Raw genomic sequence first — 18,450 nt, 5'->3', positions numbered from 1 at the left:
CTGCCTTGCTAGCATGGAGCCAGGAGTGGAATGCAAGTGCCTAGTGGGCTACTTTTGGTAAGCAGTAGTAGTGCTACAAGATGCTAGGTTAAGGTACCCAATGACAAACTTCATTAGACCCCATAAAAGATATTGGTTGATATAAACAGGATAATGTCAATGGTGGTTGAAACCCACTAAGAAGTATGTAAACACCCACTTGCTGAACGACCTAGCCCTGAAAATGCTGGGAGTGATGGGCCCATACACAGCCATGGCTGGCATTTGGTGATGCATGCAAGAAGGATGGAAGCAAGTGGGGGGCAGGGAACATGGGTTCCCCCCGGGGGCCACCACAGCCACTATGCCACAATGAATAGGAAGGCCACTGTGGTGAGACTTGAAGCCTTGGGTATGGGCCCAGGTGGAGCTGCCACTGGTGCAGATCTTGGTGATAGTAGCAAATATTCAATGAGAACTTTGAGGGCTGGGGGCACCTGCATGACTCATTGGTTGAGCTCCCAGCTCTTGATCTCAGCTCAGGTCATGATTTCATGGTTCGTGGGATCAAGCCCCATGTTGGGCTCTGAGCTGACAGTATGGAGCCTGCTTGTAATTCTCTCTCTCTCTGCCCCTCCCCTGCTCTCATGTATGTACACACAAGCATGCTCTCTCCCTCTCTTTCAAAATAAATAAATTTTTTAAAAACTTAAAAAAAAAACTTTGAAGGCTGAAGTGGAGAAAGGTTCCATGTGAACAGCAATTGAACATGGGTCAGTTGGTCCTGAGAGATGGGCAAGCGCCATTGTGAAAGAACAGGCAATTGCCTCCATGTCTTCGGCCAATCAAAAGGGAGTCAATTCATATTTTTAAAAAAAATCACCTAGAAGAGGATGGTGGCACAGTAGGAGGACCTTAGGCTTGTCTCATCCCAGGAATACAACTAGGTAACTATCAAATTATTCTAAATACCCAAGAAACCAATCTGAAGGTTGAGAGAACAAACTCCATATCTAAAGGGGGAGAAGAAGCCACATCAAAGAAGGTAGGGAGTGTGGAGACGTGGTTCAGGGGAGAAAAGGATCACAGGTGCTGTGGAGAGTAGGGAGCCATGGTTGTGGAGAAGGGTGAGAGAGGTCAGAACACACAAGGGAACACAAAAAGACAAGATTTCCACAAAGCCATAGGGTGAGAAAATGACAGGGGCTGCTTTGTATACATTCTTGCAACCAGTGAGTCTTAAAGCCTGAAGTTTTAAAGGTCAGCAGGCTGGACTGGGATAGAACCCTGAGGGCACTGCCCTGCTCCTGAAGAAAGGTCAGGCAAACAACCTAGGGGAAATGGCCTGGAAACAGTGACCTGAAGAATGCTTGGGGCACACAAGGAGGGAGATTATTTTCTCTCCTTGGGGCACATCCCTAAAGGCAACATTCATGAAGAAGCCTCTACAGGGACAAAGGAGATGGCTGGCACCATTTCCCTCCTCCACCCCTCAGCATAAGCACAGAGCCACCTGCTGGCAGCACAGCACAGACACTGGGGCCTAACTTTCTTACACCAAGCCCCAAACACCTGTGCTCTGGCATGACTGACTTTCTTGGTCAAGCTTGCCTCAGTCCCAGTGCAGCAGGCCCCTCCCCAAGAAGACTAGTACAAACCCCTGTCCATGCCACTCCCTAAAGCCTGAAATTTTAAAAGTTATCAGGCTGGGCTAGAGCTCAGAGGGCACTGTCCTGCTCCTGGAGAGAAGGCAGGTAAACAACATAGGGGCACACAGTGTGGAAACAGTGATTTGAAAAATGCACACGGGGTTTTATTCCTTCTTCTCAGAGTGCCTCCCTAAGAGGCAGCATTCATGGAGAAGCCTCTAAGGGGACAAAGAAACTGGCTGGAACAATTTCCCTTCCCCACCCCTCAGCATAAACAAAAAGCTACCCTGGGTAGCAGCCCAGCACTGACACTAGCTGCCTAACTTGCTTACATCTCGTCCCACACAACTGTGGTCTGGCAGGACTGCCCTTCTCAATCAAGCTTGACTCAGTCCCAGCACAGTGGGTCCCTACCCCAGAAGACCAGCAGAAACCCCTACCAACACATTTCCTAACCACAGAGTTCTGCAGGGTCTCAGTTCTAGTGGAAGTAGTATCAGGTCTCATTTAACAAGCAGACCAGACCCCACCTAGTTAAAACTTGCCACATTCTGACCAAGGAGCAAACATTTTCCTAATCAGGGTAAGGAAACAGACATTCACATCCAGGAGACACAGAGAACTCCTTAAAATCAACAAAACTGGCCAACATCAAGACATATTGTAATTAAATTTGAAAAATAGAGGGGTGCCTGGGTGGCTCAGTCGATTGGGCGTCCGACTTTGGCTCAGGTCATGATCTCGCAGTCTGTGAGTTCGAGCCCCGCATCAGGCTCTGGGCTGACGGCTCAGAGCCTGGAGCCTGTTTCGGATTCTGTGTCTCCCTCTCTCTCTGACCCTCCCCTGCTCATGCTCTGTCTCTCTCTGTCTCAAAAACAAATAAATGTTACAAAAATAAAAAATAAATAAATTTGAAAAATAGAGTGGTAAAGAAAAAGTTCTAAGCGCAGCAAGACAAAAGAAGTCCTTAATTTACAAGGGGAAATCCATAAGGCTAGCTGCAGATTTCTCAACAGAAACTTAACAAGCCAAAAGGTAGTGGTATGATATATTCAAAGTGCTGAATGGTAAAAATCTTCAGCCAAGAATACACTATCCAGCAACACTATCATCAAAACAGAAGAAGAGATAGTTTCCCAGACCAACAAACACTAAAGGAGTTCATGACCACTAAACCAGCCCTGCAAGAAATATTAAAGAGGACTCTTTAGTGCAAAGGAGAGACCAAAACTGACAAAGACAGGAAAGGAACAGAGAAAATACCCAGACACAATTACAAAGCAAGTAATAAAACTGCACTAAATGCATATCTATCAATAACTACTCTAAATGAAAATGGACTAAACTCTCTAATCAAAAGATATAGGATGTCAAAATGGAAATGAATAAATAAATAAATAATAAATAAATAAATAAAGAAGACTTATATATATGCTGCCTACAAGAGACTCATTTTAGACCTAAAGACACCTGCAGCTTGTAAGTAAAGGGATGAAGAAACATACATAACGCAAATGGATGTCAAAAAAAAAAAAAAAGCCAGAGTAGCAATACTTACTTATATAAGGAAAACTAGATTTAAAACAAAGACTATAACAAGAGATGAAGAAAGGCACTTTATTATGACTAAGAAAACAATTCGACAAGAAGGTATAACAATTGTATGTTTATGCCCCCAACATGAAGCACACAAATACATCAAAAAATTAATAATACACATAAAGAAACTCATTGACAATAATACAACATTAGGGGACTTTAACACCCACTTACATCAATGGATATATCATCTAAGCAGAAAAACACTAAGGAAACAATGGCTTTGAATGACACACTTGACCAGAAGGACTTAACAGATATATTCAGAACATTCTATCTTCAAACAGCAGAATACACATTCTTTTCAAGTGCACACAGGACATTCTCCAGAATACATCACATACTAGGTCACAAATCAGGCCTCAACACATACAAAAAGACTGAAATCATACCATACCGAAACCAGATAAAGACTCCACTAAGAAAGACACCAAGCCAATATCCTTGATGAACATGGATGTGAACATTCTCAATAAAATACTAGCAAACCAAATCCAACAGTACATTAAACGAATCATTCACCATGATCAACTGGGACTTATTCCTGGATTGCAAGAGTAGTTCAACATTCACAAATCAATGTGATACACCATGTTAATTCAAAAAATGACAAGAACCATATGGTCCTTCCAAAAGATGCAGAAAAAGCATTTGACAAAATGCAACATCCATTCATGATAAAAACTGTCAACAAAGTAGGGTTAGAAGAAGCATACCTCAACATAGTAAAGTCCATACATGAAAAACCCTCAGCTAATATCATCCTTAATTGGGAAAAACTGAGAGCTTTTTCCTACCATCAGGAACAAGACAGGGATATCAACTGTCACCACTTTCATTCAACACAGTCCTGGAAGTCCCAGCCTCAGCAATCAGAAAATAAAATCAAAAACATCAAAACTGGCAAGGAAGAAGTAAAACTTTCACTGTTTGCAGATGGCATGATACTCTATACAGAAAACCTGAAAGACCCCACCAAAAAGTTACTAGAACTGATACATGAATTCAATTAACTTGCAGACTACAAAATCAGTGTAAAGAAATCTGTTGCATTTCTATACACCAATAATGAGGCAGCAGAAAGAGAAATTAAGGAATCAACCCTATTTACAACTGCACCATAAACCATAAGATACCTAGGAATAAACCTAACTAAAGAGGTAGAAGATCTGTACTTTGAAAACTGTAAGACACACTGATGAAAGAAACTGAAGAGGTCACAAAGATATGGAAAACCGTTCCATGTTCATATGGATTGAAAGAACAAATACTGTTAAAATGTCTGTGTTACCCAAAGCAATGTACACATTTAATGCAATCCCTATCAAAATACCACTAGCATTTTTCAAAGAGCTAGAACAAACAATCCTACAATTTGTATGGAACCATGAAAGACTCTGAATGGCCAAAGCAACCTTGAAAAAGAAAAGCAAGGCTGGAGGCATCACAATTTCAGACCTCAAGTCATATTACAAAATGCAGTTTTCAAGACTGGTACCAAAATAGACACATAGACCAATAGAACAGAATAGAACACTCAGAAATGAACCCACACTCTATAGTCAATTAATCTTCGACAAAGCAGGAAAGAATATCCAATGGGAAAAGGACAGTCTCTTCCACAAGTGGTGTTGGGAAAACTGGACAGCAACTTGCAAAAGAATGAAATTGGACCACTTTCTTACACCATACACAAAAATAAATTCAAAATGGATGAAACACCCTGATGTGACACATGAAACCATTCAAATCCTAAAGGAGAACACAGGCAGTAATCTCTTTGACATTGGCCATAGCAACTTCCTACTAGATATGTCTCCTTAGGCAAGGGAAACAAAAGCAAAAATAAACTATTGAGACTTCACTAAGATAAAAAGCTTCTGCACAGCAAAGGAAATAAATCTAAAAGACAACCTTCGGAATGGGGGAAGATATGTTTGCAAATGATTTATCTGATAAAGGGTTAGTATCCAAAATATATGAAGAACCTATAAAACTCAACACTCAACAAATGAATAATCAAATTTAGGGTCGCATGGCTGTATCAGTCGGTAGAGCCTGTGATGCTTGATCTCGGGGTTGTGAGCTTGAGCTCCATGTTGGGTGCAGATCACTCTAAAAAATAAAACAATATTTTAAAAATGAATAACCAAATTTAAAAATGGGCAGAAGACATGAAGACATTTTTCCAAAGAAGACACACAGACAGCCAACAGACACATGAAAAGATGCTCAACATAACTCATCATCAGGGAAATACAAATCAAAACCACAATGAGATACCACCTCATACCTGTCAGAATGGCTAAAATCAAAAACACAAGAAATAACAAGTATTGACGAGGATGTGGAGAAAGGGGAACCCTCTTGTACTATCCGTAGAAATGCGAATGGTACAGCCACTCTGGAGAACAGTACGGAGTTTCCTCAAAAAGGTAAAAATAGAACTATCCTATGATCTAGCAATTGCACTAGGTATTTACACAAAAGATACAAAATGCTAATTCAAAGGGATAAAAGCACCCCTATGTGTATCGCAGCATTATCTACAACAGCCAAATTATGAAAGGAGCTCAAATGTCCATTGACTGACAAATGGATAAAGAAAATGTGGTATATATATATACAACGGAATATTACTCAAGCATAAAAACGAATGAAATCTTGCCAATTGCAAGGATGGTGATGTAACTAGAGAGTATAATGCTAAGTAAAATAAGTCAGAGAAAGACAAATACCATATGATTTCATTCATATGTGGAATTTAAGAAACAAAACAAAGGAGCATAGAGCAAAAAGGAGAGAGGCAAACAAAGAAACAGATTCTTAATTATAGAGAACAAACTGATGGCCATCAGAGGAGATGGGTGTGGGGATGGGTTAAATAGTTGATGGGGATTAAGTAGTTCACTTGTTGGGACGAGCACCAGGTGATGTATGTAAGTGTTGAATCACTAAATTGTACATCTGAAACTAATATTACACTGTATATTAACTGAAATTTAAATAAAAATTTTAAAAATAAAATTGAGGGGAAAATAAATAAAAATAATATTGAATGTTTATTACTCATCTGTTTCTTAATCTTATAAATTACAGCTTATAACTTTATTAATTTCAGTAATTTGTAGATTCTTTTGGCTTTTCTATATAAACAATTATATCATTTTTCAAATAAACACAATATTTTATTTAAAAAATTATAATAAAATAAGATAAAAATTGTTCAGCTCCAGAATTTCTGCTTGTTTCTTTTTTATGATCTAGTATCTTTGGTAAGTGTCATTTTATTTACATATCTCCCCCTGATTTCCTTAAATAGTCTTTCTGAGTTTTTGTAGCTCACTGATTTTCTTCAAAACAGGTATTTCAAATTCTTTATGAGGAAGGTCACAAAATTCCATGCCTCTGAACTAAGTTATTGAGAATTATTATCTTTTGTTAATGACATGTTAATGACATTTTTCATGTCCTTGTAGTTTTGCTGCTTTGCATCCGAAGTTGGAAGACGCCTCCTTAAATCTTTACTAGTTCCCTTCAGTCAGAGTATTCTGTGTATTGGTACTATTATATCTGGGGTTTTCTCTACCTTTGTATGGATACAACTGCTCCATTATTCTTGCTCTCTCTTGTGGCAGAATTCTTAACCTTTTAGGTCTTGTCTGGTTGTTACAGTTCAGCAGACTGGCTACTGGAAACTTCTCTTCTGTTTTCCAGAAGGTGGTGCTATGGCTCAACTGTATGGTTTCTCTCTTCCTCACAAATCCTGATCTGTTTTGCTAACAGCACTCTAACAGACTAGCTCTCACCACTGAACTCAGGAGCATGCACAGAAAGTCAGCCACAATGGGAGGTGGGGTGTATTTGTCAGCTTAGCACTTGGTCATTGAGGGTGCCCGTGCACCTGGTGGGGAGATCCTTGGGTGAGGTTCTCCCAAGAGGCTCATGGGGGGGACTTCCTACTGAAATCTTGAGTGTAATCAACAGGGACCATGTCCCTTTAAAGTCCTTTGATACTCTTCTTTCCCAATCTCTTCTCCCTTCTCCCAGTCCTGACTTGATACTCTGGGATGAATACCCAAAAATGGATTTCTCCAGCCATGTCCCACACAATTGGGAGTAGATAGGCAATCTACTATCCTTTAGCCCCACTGGAGAGGTCACTGCCAATGGACAGTTCCAGTCCACCAATGTCAGCAAATTTGTGCAGGAATCTCCCATCAAGAGGGCTGGATTTCTGCAAATTCTTTCATCTGTGTGTATCTGCCCAGGACAGCACACTCCAGGTTTTTTTCTGAATGTGGCCAGGGGGCTGGGGCAGACTTGCTGGTTTTGCTGGTTCCATTGCCCATACTGAGGTCTTCTGCCTATTACCAGATTCACAGGAGGATGAGACTACTCCCATGTCCCTTGGCCTATGGTGCTGTATCTCACAACTCCCACTGAGGCACTTTTGTTCATAGATGGATGTCTAATAAGTTGTTTTAAAAGGGAGCCAAAAAAGAGGAACATCTTATACCACCATGATGCTGATATCCGCAAGTGAGTTAAAGGACAGGACAGTAAATAAATATCATAAAATGGCCTAAGAAGAAGTGACAGAAAGACAGGAAAGAAACCACTCAACACAGGTTTGATAGAAACTTAAGAGAGGAAATATAATTGGTGGTGCCACTCTTGTTTTTTGTTTGCTATTGAATAATTTGTTTTAATTTTTTTCTTTTTGTTTTCAAGTTTTTATTTAAATTCAAGTTAGTTAAGATACAGTGTAATATTAGTTTCAGGTATAGAATTTAGTGATTCATCACTTACATACAACACCCAGTGCTCATCACAGCAAGTGGTCTCCTTAATCTCCATCACCCATTTAACCCTTCCCTCTACCCACCTCCCCTCCAGTAATTCTGTTTGTTCTCTGTAGTTAAGAGTTTGTTTGGTGGTTTGCCTGTCTTTTTTTCCCCCTACGTCCATCTGTTTGGTTTCTTAAATTCCCATATGAATGAAATCATATGGTATTTGTCCTTCTCTAACTTATTTCGCTTAGCATAATACTCTAACTCATTCCACATCATTGCAAATGGCAAGATTCCATCTTTTTTTCTTTTTATTTTCTTTTTTTTTTTTTTTCAGCCACTCTTGGTTTTAAAACAAACATCAGGCTATCAAACTCATGCATGTTTCCAAACTCCAATCCTCAGCTTAATGCTCTCCATGCAATCAATTTTGTGTAATAGGAAATGCCAAAAGCCAGGCTTCAAGGTGCAACTCACCCTGGTAACTAAAAGGCAATCCATGTTGAGAACACCCACAAGGATGTCTTGCCAAAGGAAGAAGAAGAAGAAGAAGAAGAAGAAGAAGAAGAAGAAGAAGAAGAAGAAGTTGTTTTAACAAAATATATTCATTGGAACAATGAAAGGAGGAAATGAGAAAGCCTTGGAGACTTGCATCTTTAGTACATTCACCCTTTGGCTATGGGACTTCTAAGGTCATAACACAGGCTAACTGAGTGTCTTTTCTTCCCACAGCCATGGCCACAGTGAAGTCCACCCCTGATGAGCCCCTGCTCAGAGGCAAAAGAACACATGATCTCCAGGAGATGTTGACAGAAGTAGGACTGGCACTCGAGTACTGGTTGCCCAAGTTGCAGGAACACCTGGGTGTGACTTGTGCCCAGGCCTTACAACACCTGGAAGAAAAAGACCTCCAGAAGCTGAAATCTCAAGCACGACATTCCTGGGAGAAAAAAGCCCTGGAGATGCTTCTTAACATGTCACACTCAAATAGTCTTTCAGAGTTACAGGAGCCTCGGCTGGAGATGATAAAGAAAATGCAGAAGCATACAGAGCAGACACTGCAAGAGCTAAGAGACTTGCTGTCAGAAGGGAGGCAGCAAGAGGAAGAAGCAGTGAGGAAAAAACAGGCAGAGCTGAGGCAGGCAATCGGGATTCCTGAAGAATACTGGCCACCTCCCCAAAAGTCCCTACAAGAAGTCATGGAAAACATTCAGAAACAACTCAACCTCATGGAGGGGACATTGTCTCACAGGCAGAACCTCCCAGATGGAGATCTGGTGAGATGGGCATCTGGAGGGTTGGCTCTGCAGGGAATTTACAAAACTAGCGATGAAAGGGGTTTGATAGAGAAGAGAGAGGAGCTACTCAGTGTCCCAAAGAACTTCTCACTCTTTGGCCCTGAGCAGGGCACACGGATGGAAACAAGAGAATTTACATCTTCTCAAGCAGAATCCACATTCACCCAGACGATAGAGAAGCTGGGCTTCAGTGCAACTGCCTCAGCCAAAGGTGAAGGTTGGGGATTTAGCCTGAAAGCTAGTGTACATCACAGCATACATTCGGAATCTAAGAAAACCCAACAGTCACATTCTGAGAACTCTTATTTTTGCTCAACCAGGTTCAGCTACATCCCGCTGGCTTCCTGCCACTTTCCCAGTGATCAGCTCCAGTTATCCAAGGCTGCTCTCCAGGAATTAAAATGCATTGAAGACCTTCTGGGTCAGTCTGCAGGCTCAGACAGACTCCTTTTGCTAAAGTCCAGGACTAAAGCCTTCTTCCACAGGTTTGGCTCTCATGCTAACCAGGGCCCTCTGCACTTGGGAGGAATCTACTGGTGGAAAGCCATTTCAGAGGGTTTCCAAAGTGAACAGCTGGCAGAAGTGAAACAGCAGTCAGCCAAGGCCCTGGATATTTACATAAGGGGCAGCTACAGTGGCTTTGGAATTCAAGTTGCTACAGACGTGGCTGTGACAGACTCTCATTCAAAAGAAGACTCTCAGAGCACAAGCTCCCAAAATCTCCAAACCAAAATCCAATTATCTTCAGCGCAGACAGGTGGCCCACCAGAAGCAAATGACCTTTTCCAGTGGAAAGCCGGCCTAGTTGCTAGTAATCGAACCTGGTATGTCATTGACCGGGGAATTCAACTGGTGCCCGTCTGGGACATCATCCTCTCCAGCCACAGAAGTGATTTTAAACACCCTCTTCAGGTAGCTATGTGCCTGAAAGACAGCTACACTGCTCTGACTGGCCTCACTACCCAGATTCAGAGTGGAGAAGAATTACTGAGCGTTATGAAGAAGGCCAGGGTTTTCCTAGAGGATGTGAAATCCTGGGAGGTATCTGACCCTGAAGAGCAGCTTAAAAAACTGATAAGTTTCATGCAAATGTTGAGTCAAAAACTAAAAAGTTATGACACTTGGATTCACATATGCCTGACAGATAGGGATCTGCAGAATTTTCTGGTAAACACTGTCAACTTTTGCAAAAGGTATTCCATTTATGAAACAAAATTTATTAAATCTCAGTTGCGCAGCCTTTTGGATCCTCACATCTATAGCGTGACAAACTTTCCTCAGGCTCATTCCATCATGCAGTGGATCTTCAGGTCAGAGTCAGAGCAAGAGTATATAAAAATCTCCCAATTTTCTGAATTAATTAAAATCTTTGAAAAAAACAAAAATGACTTCATGGAAGTGAAGATTAAGTCCGAGTCCCCAGAAATAGTGGAGGAAGCACAAAGAAAGGCCACGTATGAGGTCAGCCTGTCTCTTCGCTGCTTCTTGAATTACCTCCAAGAGACAGAGCAGCCAGACATACAGCTCTTGCTACTTTCCATTGCAACTGGCGCAGGTTACCACATGGTAAACAAGACTTTTCGGTATCTCCTGGGGTGTGATGAGTTAGACTTTCTAGTGCATGAAATGCAAACTGCCCAAGATAAATACCAGGAGCTCAAAAATATTTGCAGCCACAGGGCTCAGGCATTCCTGGTGCTCACAGGTCTGACAGCCACTGTTGGAGTTACAGCTGTTTCTCCAAAGGAGAAAACACAACGTTTGACATTTATAAGACACTACATGGGACAATCACTGTCTAAAGAAGTTGTAGATGTCCTCACCAAACCTGGAGCAGATCATGATTGGGTAAACCTAGAGAAAGACTTGAGTCTGCTCATTGATGGGAATTATGAAGCCACCACCCCTTCATTGCAAATGGATGAAGTGAGAAAACATTTGCAAAGTATCTTCCATGAAAAGGAACTGCCTCATGAACCACATGATAATGAAAACAACAAATGGGAGGCCACAGAAAATGGAGCTTTCTTAGAATTGCTCCAGCGTCTAGGCCTAGAACACTACTACCCAAAGAGGATGAGCAGAGCTCATTTCCATCTGATCTACAAGACTTCTGTGTACAACACCCAGCCCAGCTCTGAACGGGAGCTTCCCTTCTACTTCCTACAGAAGCTACTGATGTTGGATTATGGGCTGAGATATCTGGTCTTCAAAGATGATGGAAACACAGAGAATCAAGTCTATCTAAGTGCCTCAAAACAGAAAAATGAGGTTTTTGATCCATATGATGATTTTTTTGAAGACAATGATAGTCCCACTAATCCTTCAGATCCTAATTCCAGACCCCATATTCACCCTATGGATATTCAGATGGCAATTCTTCACTGTGCTGATGATTTTGCTAGGCAATATATTCTGGCCAAACTTTCCATTTGCCAGTTTGCCCTCCCTCTTCTTATACCTAATCCTTGCAATTCTCAAATTGAATTCTCTCTTTGGTCTCTCAGTCAAATTAGGAGAAGCTGGCAGCAAGCAAGGAAATCAACAAAAGACTCAGCAAAGAACAATTACAAGAATCAGCAAATGTGTCGTGTCTCTACCCCCATTGTGTCCTTTGTTAGGGTTGGAAATGGCTTCTCTGCTTCCAAATCTCAGATTATGAACTGTATTCTCAGTAAACGTAAACATGATACCTTTTTTCATCGCCATTGCAGAGGGAGTAGCAAAGACTGTCTCTTGATGGGGGGTGTAGTGGAAATCTGCTGGTTCTGTCCTGGGGGTGAAGATGAGGACAGATTTGACAACTGTCTGACCTTCACCAATCTGCATGGAGATGCCAAGGAACATGAGAAGCAACTCACCTTCCTGCAGGAGATCTCTTCTCTCATTGTAGTCCTCATGGCAACTTCTGATGGCAATCAAGAAAACCGAAAAATTATCCGTGGCCTGTGTGAGCTATCCAAACCTTTGATCTGTCTGCTTGATGACAAAGAAAAAACCACAGCCAATAATTCTGGCCAAAAAGTGAGAATTGGGATCAGGAACAGAAATGAGGCAGAATTAACAGAGGAGCTCAAAACTACAATCAGACATTTGCTAGAGCTCTCTGACACTACTTTTAGCTTAGAGGACTGTGCCCAGATTGCTCGTAAGCAAGGATTCCTTATTGATGAAGACCAGAGAGACTGCAAGGAAGCCAAAGAAAAGGCAGAGGTTCTCATGGCCCTATTAGGAGAAATGCAGATATCTCAGATGAAGGAAAACTTACTACCCCTTCAGGGACATCTGTGGCATCTTTGGTGTAAAAAGGACAAAGAACTCTATCATCTGAGAGAAAAGGGAAATCGGAGCATTGAACAACACAAGAGTGAGATTGAGGCAGATAAACGAATAATACGGCAGCAACAATTAACCAGAGCCTTTCCTCTCAATAAGTTAATGCAATCTGTCCTTGAAATTATCCAAAACCATTCAGAAACTCATACCAAACTCTACTTCTTACAATGGCTGAGTGTGTCTTTGGACAACCTGACTGCAGGACACTTGGAAAAACTGAATGAAAAGAAAAAGGCTTTGTGGTCACTGGTACAAACAGAAAAGAAAAAAGCGCCAAAGAACACCTCCCTGAAACACTGGCAAAATGAGATAGAAGCTATTTCTACAGAGATTACTGACTGCACCTTGGGAATTGAACAACTTCTCAGAGAAATAGGCCAGATCTATGAAGTTCTGGAAGAAACTTTCTCCACAAAAGATAACCTTTTTCTCTCCCTTCCCCAGATTGCTGCAGATCTAATGATATCTGGTCTTCCCATTGAGCTGATGGATGGGGATGCTTCATATGTGCCTCTAAAGTGGGTAGCAGCTATTTTTGACAAGGTCTCTGAGAAACTTGGAGACAAACGACTGTTTGTTCTCTCTATCCTTGGCCTGCAGAGCTCAGGGAAGTCCACCCTGCTGAATGCCCTTTTTGGGCTGCAGTTCACTGTCAGTGCTAGGAGGTGTACCCGAGGCGCCTACATGCAGCTCCTGAAGGTGGAGGAGACATTTACAGAGGAACTGGGCTTTGACTTTGTGCTTGTTGTGGACACAGAAGGACTTCGGGCCCCAGAACTCAGCAGCAAATCCCAGAATCGTGACAATGAGCTGGCAACCTTTGTTATTGGACTTGGAAACTTGACTCTGATTAACATTTTTGGGGAAAATCCATCAGAAATGCAAGATATTCTACAAATAGTTGTCCAAGCCTTTCTGAGGATGAAACAAGTAAAAATCTCCCCAAGCTGCCTTTTTGTCCATCAGAATGTGGGGGAAGTTACAGCTAAAGACCGAACTATGAAAGGGCGAAGGCAGCTAGAGCAGAGATTAGATGAAATGGCAGCAAAAGCAGCTGAACAAGAACAGTATTCAGATGTAACCCGATTTAGTGATGTCATTAAGTTTGATGTCAATACTCATGTCTACTACTTTGCTCACCTCTGGGATGGCAATCCTCCAATGGCCCCTCCCAATCCTCACTACAGCCACAATGTCCAGGAACTGAAGAGTAGAATTCTTCTGATAGCCAAACAGGAATCTAGGGGAGGCATCATGAAGATATCAGATGTAAAATTCCGAGTCCAAGATTTGTGGAGAGCCCTGGTGAATGAGAACTTTATTTTCAGTTTCAGGAACACACGAGAAGTCATGGCCATGAGCAAACTGGAAACAACGTATAACTACTGGACCTGGGAGCTGAGGAGTCATGTGCTGGGTTTGCAGAACCAGCTAATCAACCAGATTCAGAATGGGAAAATCCAGACATTCGGAATAAGCACATTTAAGGCACCAGTCACAGAAAAATATGAAGCCATCAAGCAAGAACTTGAAAAATATTTTAATGAAGATCCAGATAGTGAAATACTGGTTAAGTGGAAAGAAAATTTTGAAAATAAGCTAATAATCCTTACAGAGGCACTTATTTTAGAAAGCCAAAAAAAAGCTGATGAACTTATTAGTTTTAAGAAAAGTCAAGAAAAACTGGAAAACAAAATGTCAGGTTATAAAAGGGAATTATTAGAAAAAAGCCGAAGGTTGGCTTTAACTGTCAAAGGCACAGAATTGAGTGAGGAAGAGCTACATGAGAAGTTCAATCAACTTTGGCAAAAATGGGTCTATGCTGTGTCCTCAACTCTCTCTCCAGTCACAGAGCCTAACATTGATGTGGATTCTGAAAACATCCTTTTGGAGTATTTCAAAAAGGAGAGAAATATTGTAGACACACTGAAGGAAAATCCTGGAGAAAAGTTTCAAATCAAGTATGACAAACATGTCAAAATGAACACGAAATATTACATAATTACAAGGACATTAGAGGTCTATGATAAAATGTCCATAGATAAGACTACTGATCACATTATTTCAAGATATACTGAAACTATTAAGGATATTTGGACACAACAGCATGATTACAATCCAAGTTATTTCCATGAAATCCTGAGAATAATAGATGAGGAAGTGAAATCTGCAAACACTGAGGGAAGATACACATTTACAAGTAAATATGAAATTGATTTATCTTTGTGTTTATTCCAAAAAGCATCAGAGACTTTTAAGAAGATGCACAGGGCATTCAAGAGAGCAAATGATCCTGTAAACCATCTGGAAAGTAAGAAAGAGGATTTCTTCATGAGTTTTAAGATATCTTGTCAAGGAGCAACTTCAATCAAAACATTTGTCGATTTTCTGTGGCACAAACTCACTCCTGCTCTCTCTACCACCATATGGGAAAAAATGGTCCTCAAAATTGCTGGGGACATGAGAGCTACCTGCCCAGCATTCAACGGAAACAGGTCTAACCTGGAGAAACACATTCTCATCTCTCTGGCAGAAGAAGAAAATTTTGATAATTACTGGGATTACCTTCATAATTCAGAATCATTTTTTAGGAATTACATTCAAAACCATATTAAAACATATTGTTCAGACAAAGGAAGTGAAAAAATAAAGACTTTTTTAAAAACAACTTTAGATGATATCAAGACTGCCATCCTCTCAGCTATTCATAAATCCACAGTAATAGCCAAAGATAAAAGCAGCACTGTGTCTGGGTGGTTGGATTTGTTCTGTGATCACCTGGGGAGTAATGTGATCTTTCCAAGAAAAGACTTGATAAGCATTGAACACCAAGAGATAAAAGATATTGAGTTTCTCAAAGAAGCTATGAGTGAAGCTTTGGATCCCACAATGAAGAGAGTAGAAGAGAACTATTTGAATATGTCTGAACAAGAAATGGTTCTGGCAGTTCAGAAAATGCTCTCTGAACATCTCTCTGGCTGCTGGAAACAGTGTCCCTGGTGTGGAGCAATTTGTACAAACACAATCCCTGGACATGAAGGAGACCACAGTGCTCTCTTCCACCGTCCTCACGCTGTTAATGGAAAGTATTATGGCAACACAGACAACTTTATCATTGATTCCTGTACTAATTTGGTAGCAAGTGATGTTCTATTGCTTTTCACAGATGGCTGGATAATCCCACGTAACTACTATCGACAGGCAGGAGGGGAGTTGGCCAAGTGGAGCATCACCCCAGACTCACCTACCCAGCCATACTGGAAATGGTTTGTCTCTCACTTCAGATCAAAGCTAGAAGAAAAATATCAGAAAAAATTTATAAATAAAGGTAAAATCCCTGATTTATGGGCCAAAATAAAAAAGCAGGATGTGCTCGATGACTTGAAAAAACAGTAAAACTCAATGAACCCCAATACTCAGACAATCCTAAAATACCTCCTCCTCACAGTAAGAATCCTCATTATTACCTTTTTTCAAATGAAAAATCTAAAAATCAACCAATTAACATTTCAAGAGTTGAAGATTTCTTGTGAAAAGACTTCATTTTTCATTGCTTCAATTCCTTCTGGCTCAAAAACATATTTCTAAAATATATGAACATATGATAAAATCAAATAAAATCCATTTAAAATATCTATTGTACACTTTAAACTATTATTCAGAATGTTTTTATTTTGAAATATATAATGTTATATAAAGTCTCAGAGAAAGTCATTTTCATAGGAGGAAAACAAAATCATTGCAGACTACTACAAATTTACAAATTTCTATAGAATAAATATATGGATATTTCATACAATATTGACTGGAAGCTACCAATAGCCTTTTTTTCTTTAATCCTCTGAAACTGTGAGAAAAAGTTACTAATCCTCAAATGGAAAAACATTCATGGAAAATTCATGATCCCCAAGCATAGCAACATTTAGGCATATTCTGTTCTGGAGAGGAATAAAACAGAGACTTTACCAGAATAAAGTCTGCATCAATTCAAGAAATGTTATCAAGCAAATATAGAAAACAGAAATCAAATAACTGTTCTTCTCATTTAATCCTCACCCTCTTCTTTCCTGGCATCTTGCTTATATATGTTAAAAAGGGGGGGGGGGGTCACAAGAGCTTAGGTATTCAAAGCTTGGTGCTATATACAAGTCTAAGATAAACTGGCTTTTGGAATATAATTTATGACCAGCTAACATAATTTATGACCAGCTAAAAAGGGCCATTTTAATCGAAGCTGTGGATAAGGTCAAATCTGATTAAGCCATTGATGATTTTTTTTTTTAAAAAAACTATTTCTTTAAGAATAAAATGTCAACTATTCCTTTAAGAATAAAATATCAAAAACTATACAGTTTTTTAGGTTCTAATATTTTAATAAGCAATTCTTTTTATACATTCAAGTATAAGGAAATACTTATCTCCACATTAGGTGATAAGTAACTTTTCATACTGTTTAAGTCATAGGGTCATGATCAGAATAAAAATGACAATCACTCTGAAGCTAATCAAGGATGTGAGAGGGGAAAGAAATAGCCATTCTACAAACCTACACCTTCTAAAACAATGACTTACACTAGGTTCTCAAAGCTGATGATCTAAAGGAATCCTGATACAAAGAAGAAAATTTATGTCGGACATAAGGGCATCCATTGGCTTCTGTTTAAGACACACTATCAACCCTTCCAGTCAGTGAAAACAAACAGCACAGGCAACCATAGTCAAAGGACTGGAATCTTTAAAGCTAGGAGATAGGAGTAATGACTCTGCTGTTTTATTACTCGAAAAGTTTTCCAGAATACTATCAGTTTCAGGTAAAATGACCCATGTCTCCAAAAGAAATCCTGGAACAGAAAAATTATAAAGGATAAATGAAACAGGTATTCTTGAACAGCACAATTTTCCTTTTGTTCTCTGGAAAATAATCTCATTAAGAATTGGAAGGACCGCCATACAGAGAAAGACAGATACCATATGGTTTCACTCTTATGTGGATCCTGAGAAACTTCACAGGAACCCATGGGGGAGGGGAAGGAAAAAAAAAAAAAGAGGTTAGAATGGGAGAGAGCCAAAGCATAAGAGACTTAAAAACTGAGAACAAACTGAGGGTTGATGGGGGGTGGGAGGGAGGAGAGGGTGGGTGATGGGTATTGAGGAGGGCACCTTTTGGGATGAGCACTGGGTGTTGTATGGAAACCAATTTGTCAATAAATTTCATAAAAAAAAAAAAAAAAAAAGAATTGGAAGGACCTACCAATATGATTAAGCTGAAACGGTGATGGAAACAGAATCCCTGCATGGTTCCTGTCTCGCAAATCACTGCATCCTCAAAAATTGCAATGTTCAGTTAACATTTGCTGAATGCTTTTTGTATTTGTTTAATGAATCCAAAATCACCTTTAAGAAGTATTACATATCATATATTAACTTTGATTTTCAAGCCAAAATTGTGTATAAATAAAGAAGATCTTTGACAAATTCCTCAGGCATTTAAGCAGTATGATTATTCAATGAGATTCAGACACAATGCTCAAGAGATCCCAGATAAACTGGCAAGAAGTAAACTGGGATAGAGAAAAGATGACTGTATAGGAATGGAGTTTTCTAGGATAGTAATGGAGAGTGTAAAGCTGCCATAAAGGTGGAGTCAGGATTAAAGAGATTATAGTGAGAGATTCTTCCTTGGGAGATTATTAGAGTAAAATAACTTATTGAGAGCAAGGCCTTCATGATGGGATTAGTGCCCTTAGAAGAAGAGACGCCAGAGAGACCTCTCTCTCCCCATGCCAGGAACCAAGG

General features: G+C 40.1%; 1 protein-coding gene across 6 annotated transcripts in view; it reads left to right on the top strand.

The window, feature by feature from the left end:
• The window catches only part of LOC125176240 (interferon-induced very large GTPase 1-like), an 86,825-nt gene that overhangs the window by 42,513 nt on the left and 25,862 nt on the right, over positions 1–18,450 (top strand). For 3 of the 6 annotated variants that reach the window (XM_047877350.1, XM_047877348.1, XM_047877349.1), the window contains one exon: positions 8,753–17,345. The exons of 2 other annotated variants lie outside the window; for them this stretch is intronic. In XM_047877350.1, the coding sequence (XP_047733306.1) occupies positions 8,755–16,050 (7,296 nt within the window). In that variant the 5' untranslated portion in view covers positions 8,753–8,754 and the 3' untranslated portion in view covers positions 16,051–17,345. Of the gene's footprint in view, positions 1–7,211; positions 7,483–8,752; positions 17,346–18,450 lie in introns of those variants that run through there. One more of the 6 variants, XM_047877347.1, reaches the window with a different exon arrangement.

Source organism: Prionailurus viverrinus, chromosome D1 (assembly GCF_022837055.1).
Source record: "Prionailurus viverrinus isolate Anna chromosome D1, UM_Priviv_1.0, whole genome shotgun sequence".
NCBI classification, from domain to species: Eukaryota; Metazoa; Chordata; class Mammalia; order Carnivora; family Felidae; genus Prionailurus; species Prionailurus viverrinus.
This window is presented reverse-complemented; position numbering and strand designations above follow the sequence as displayed.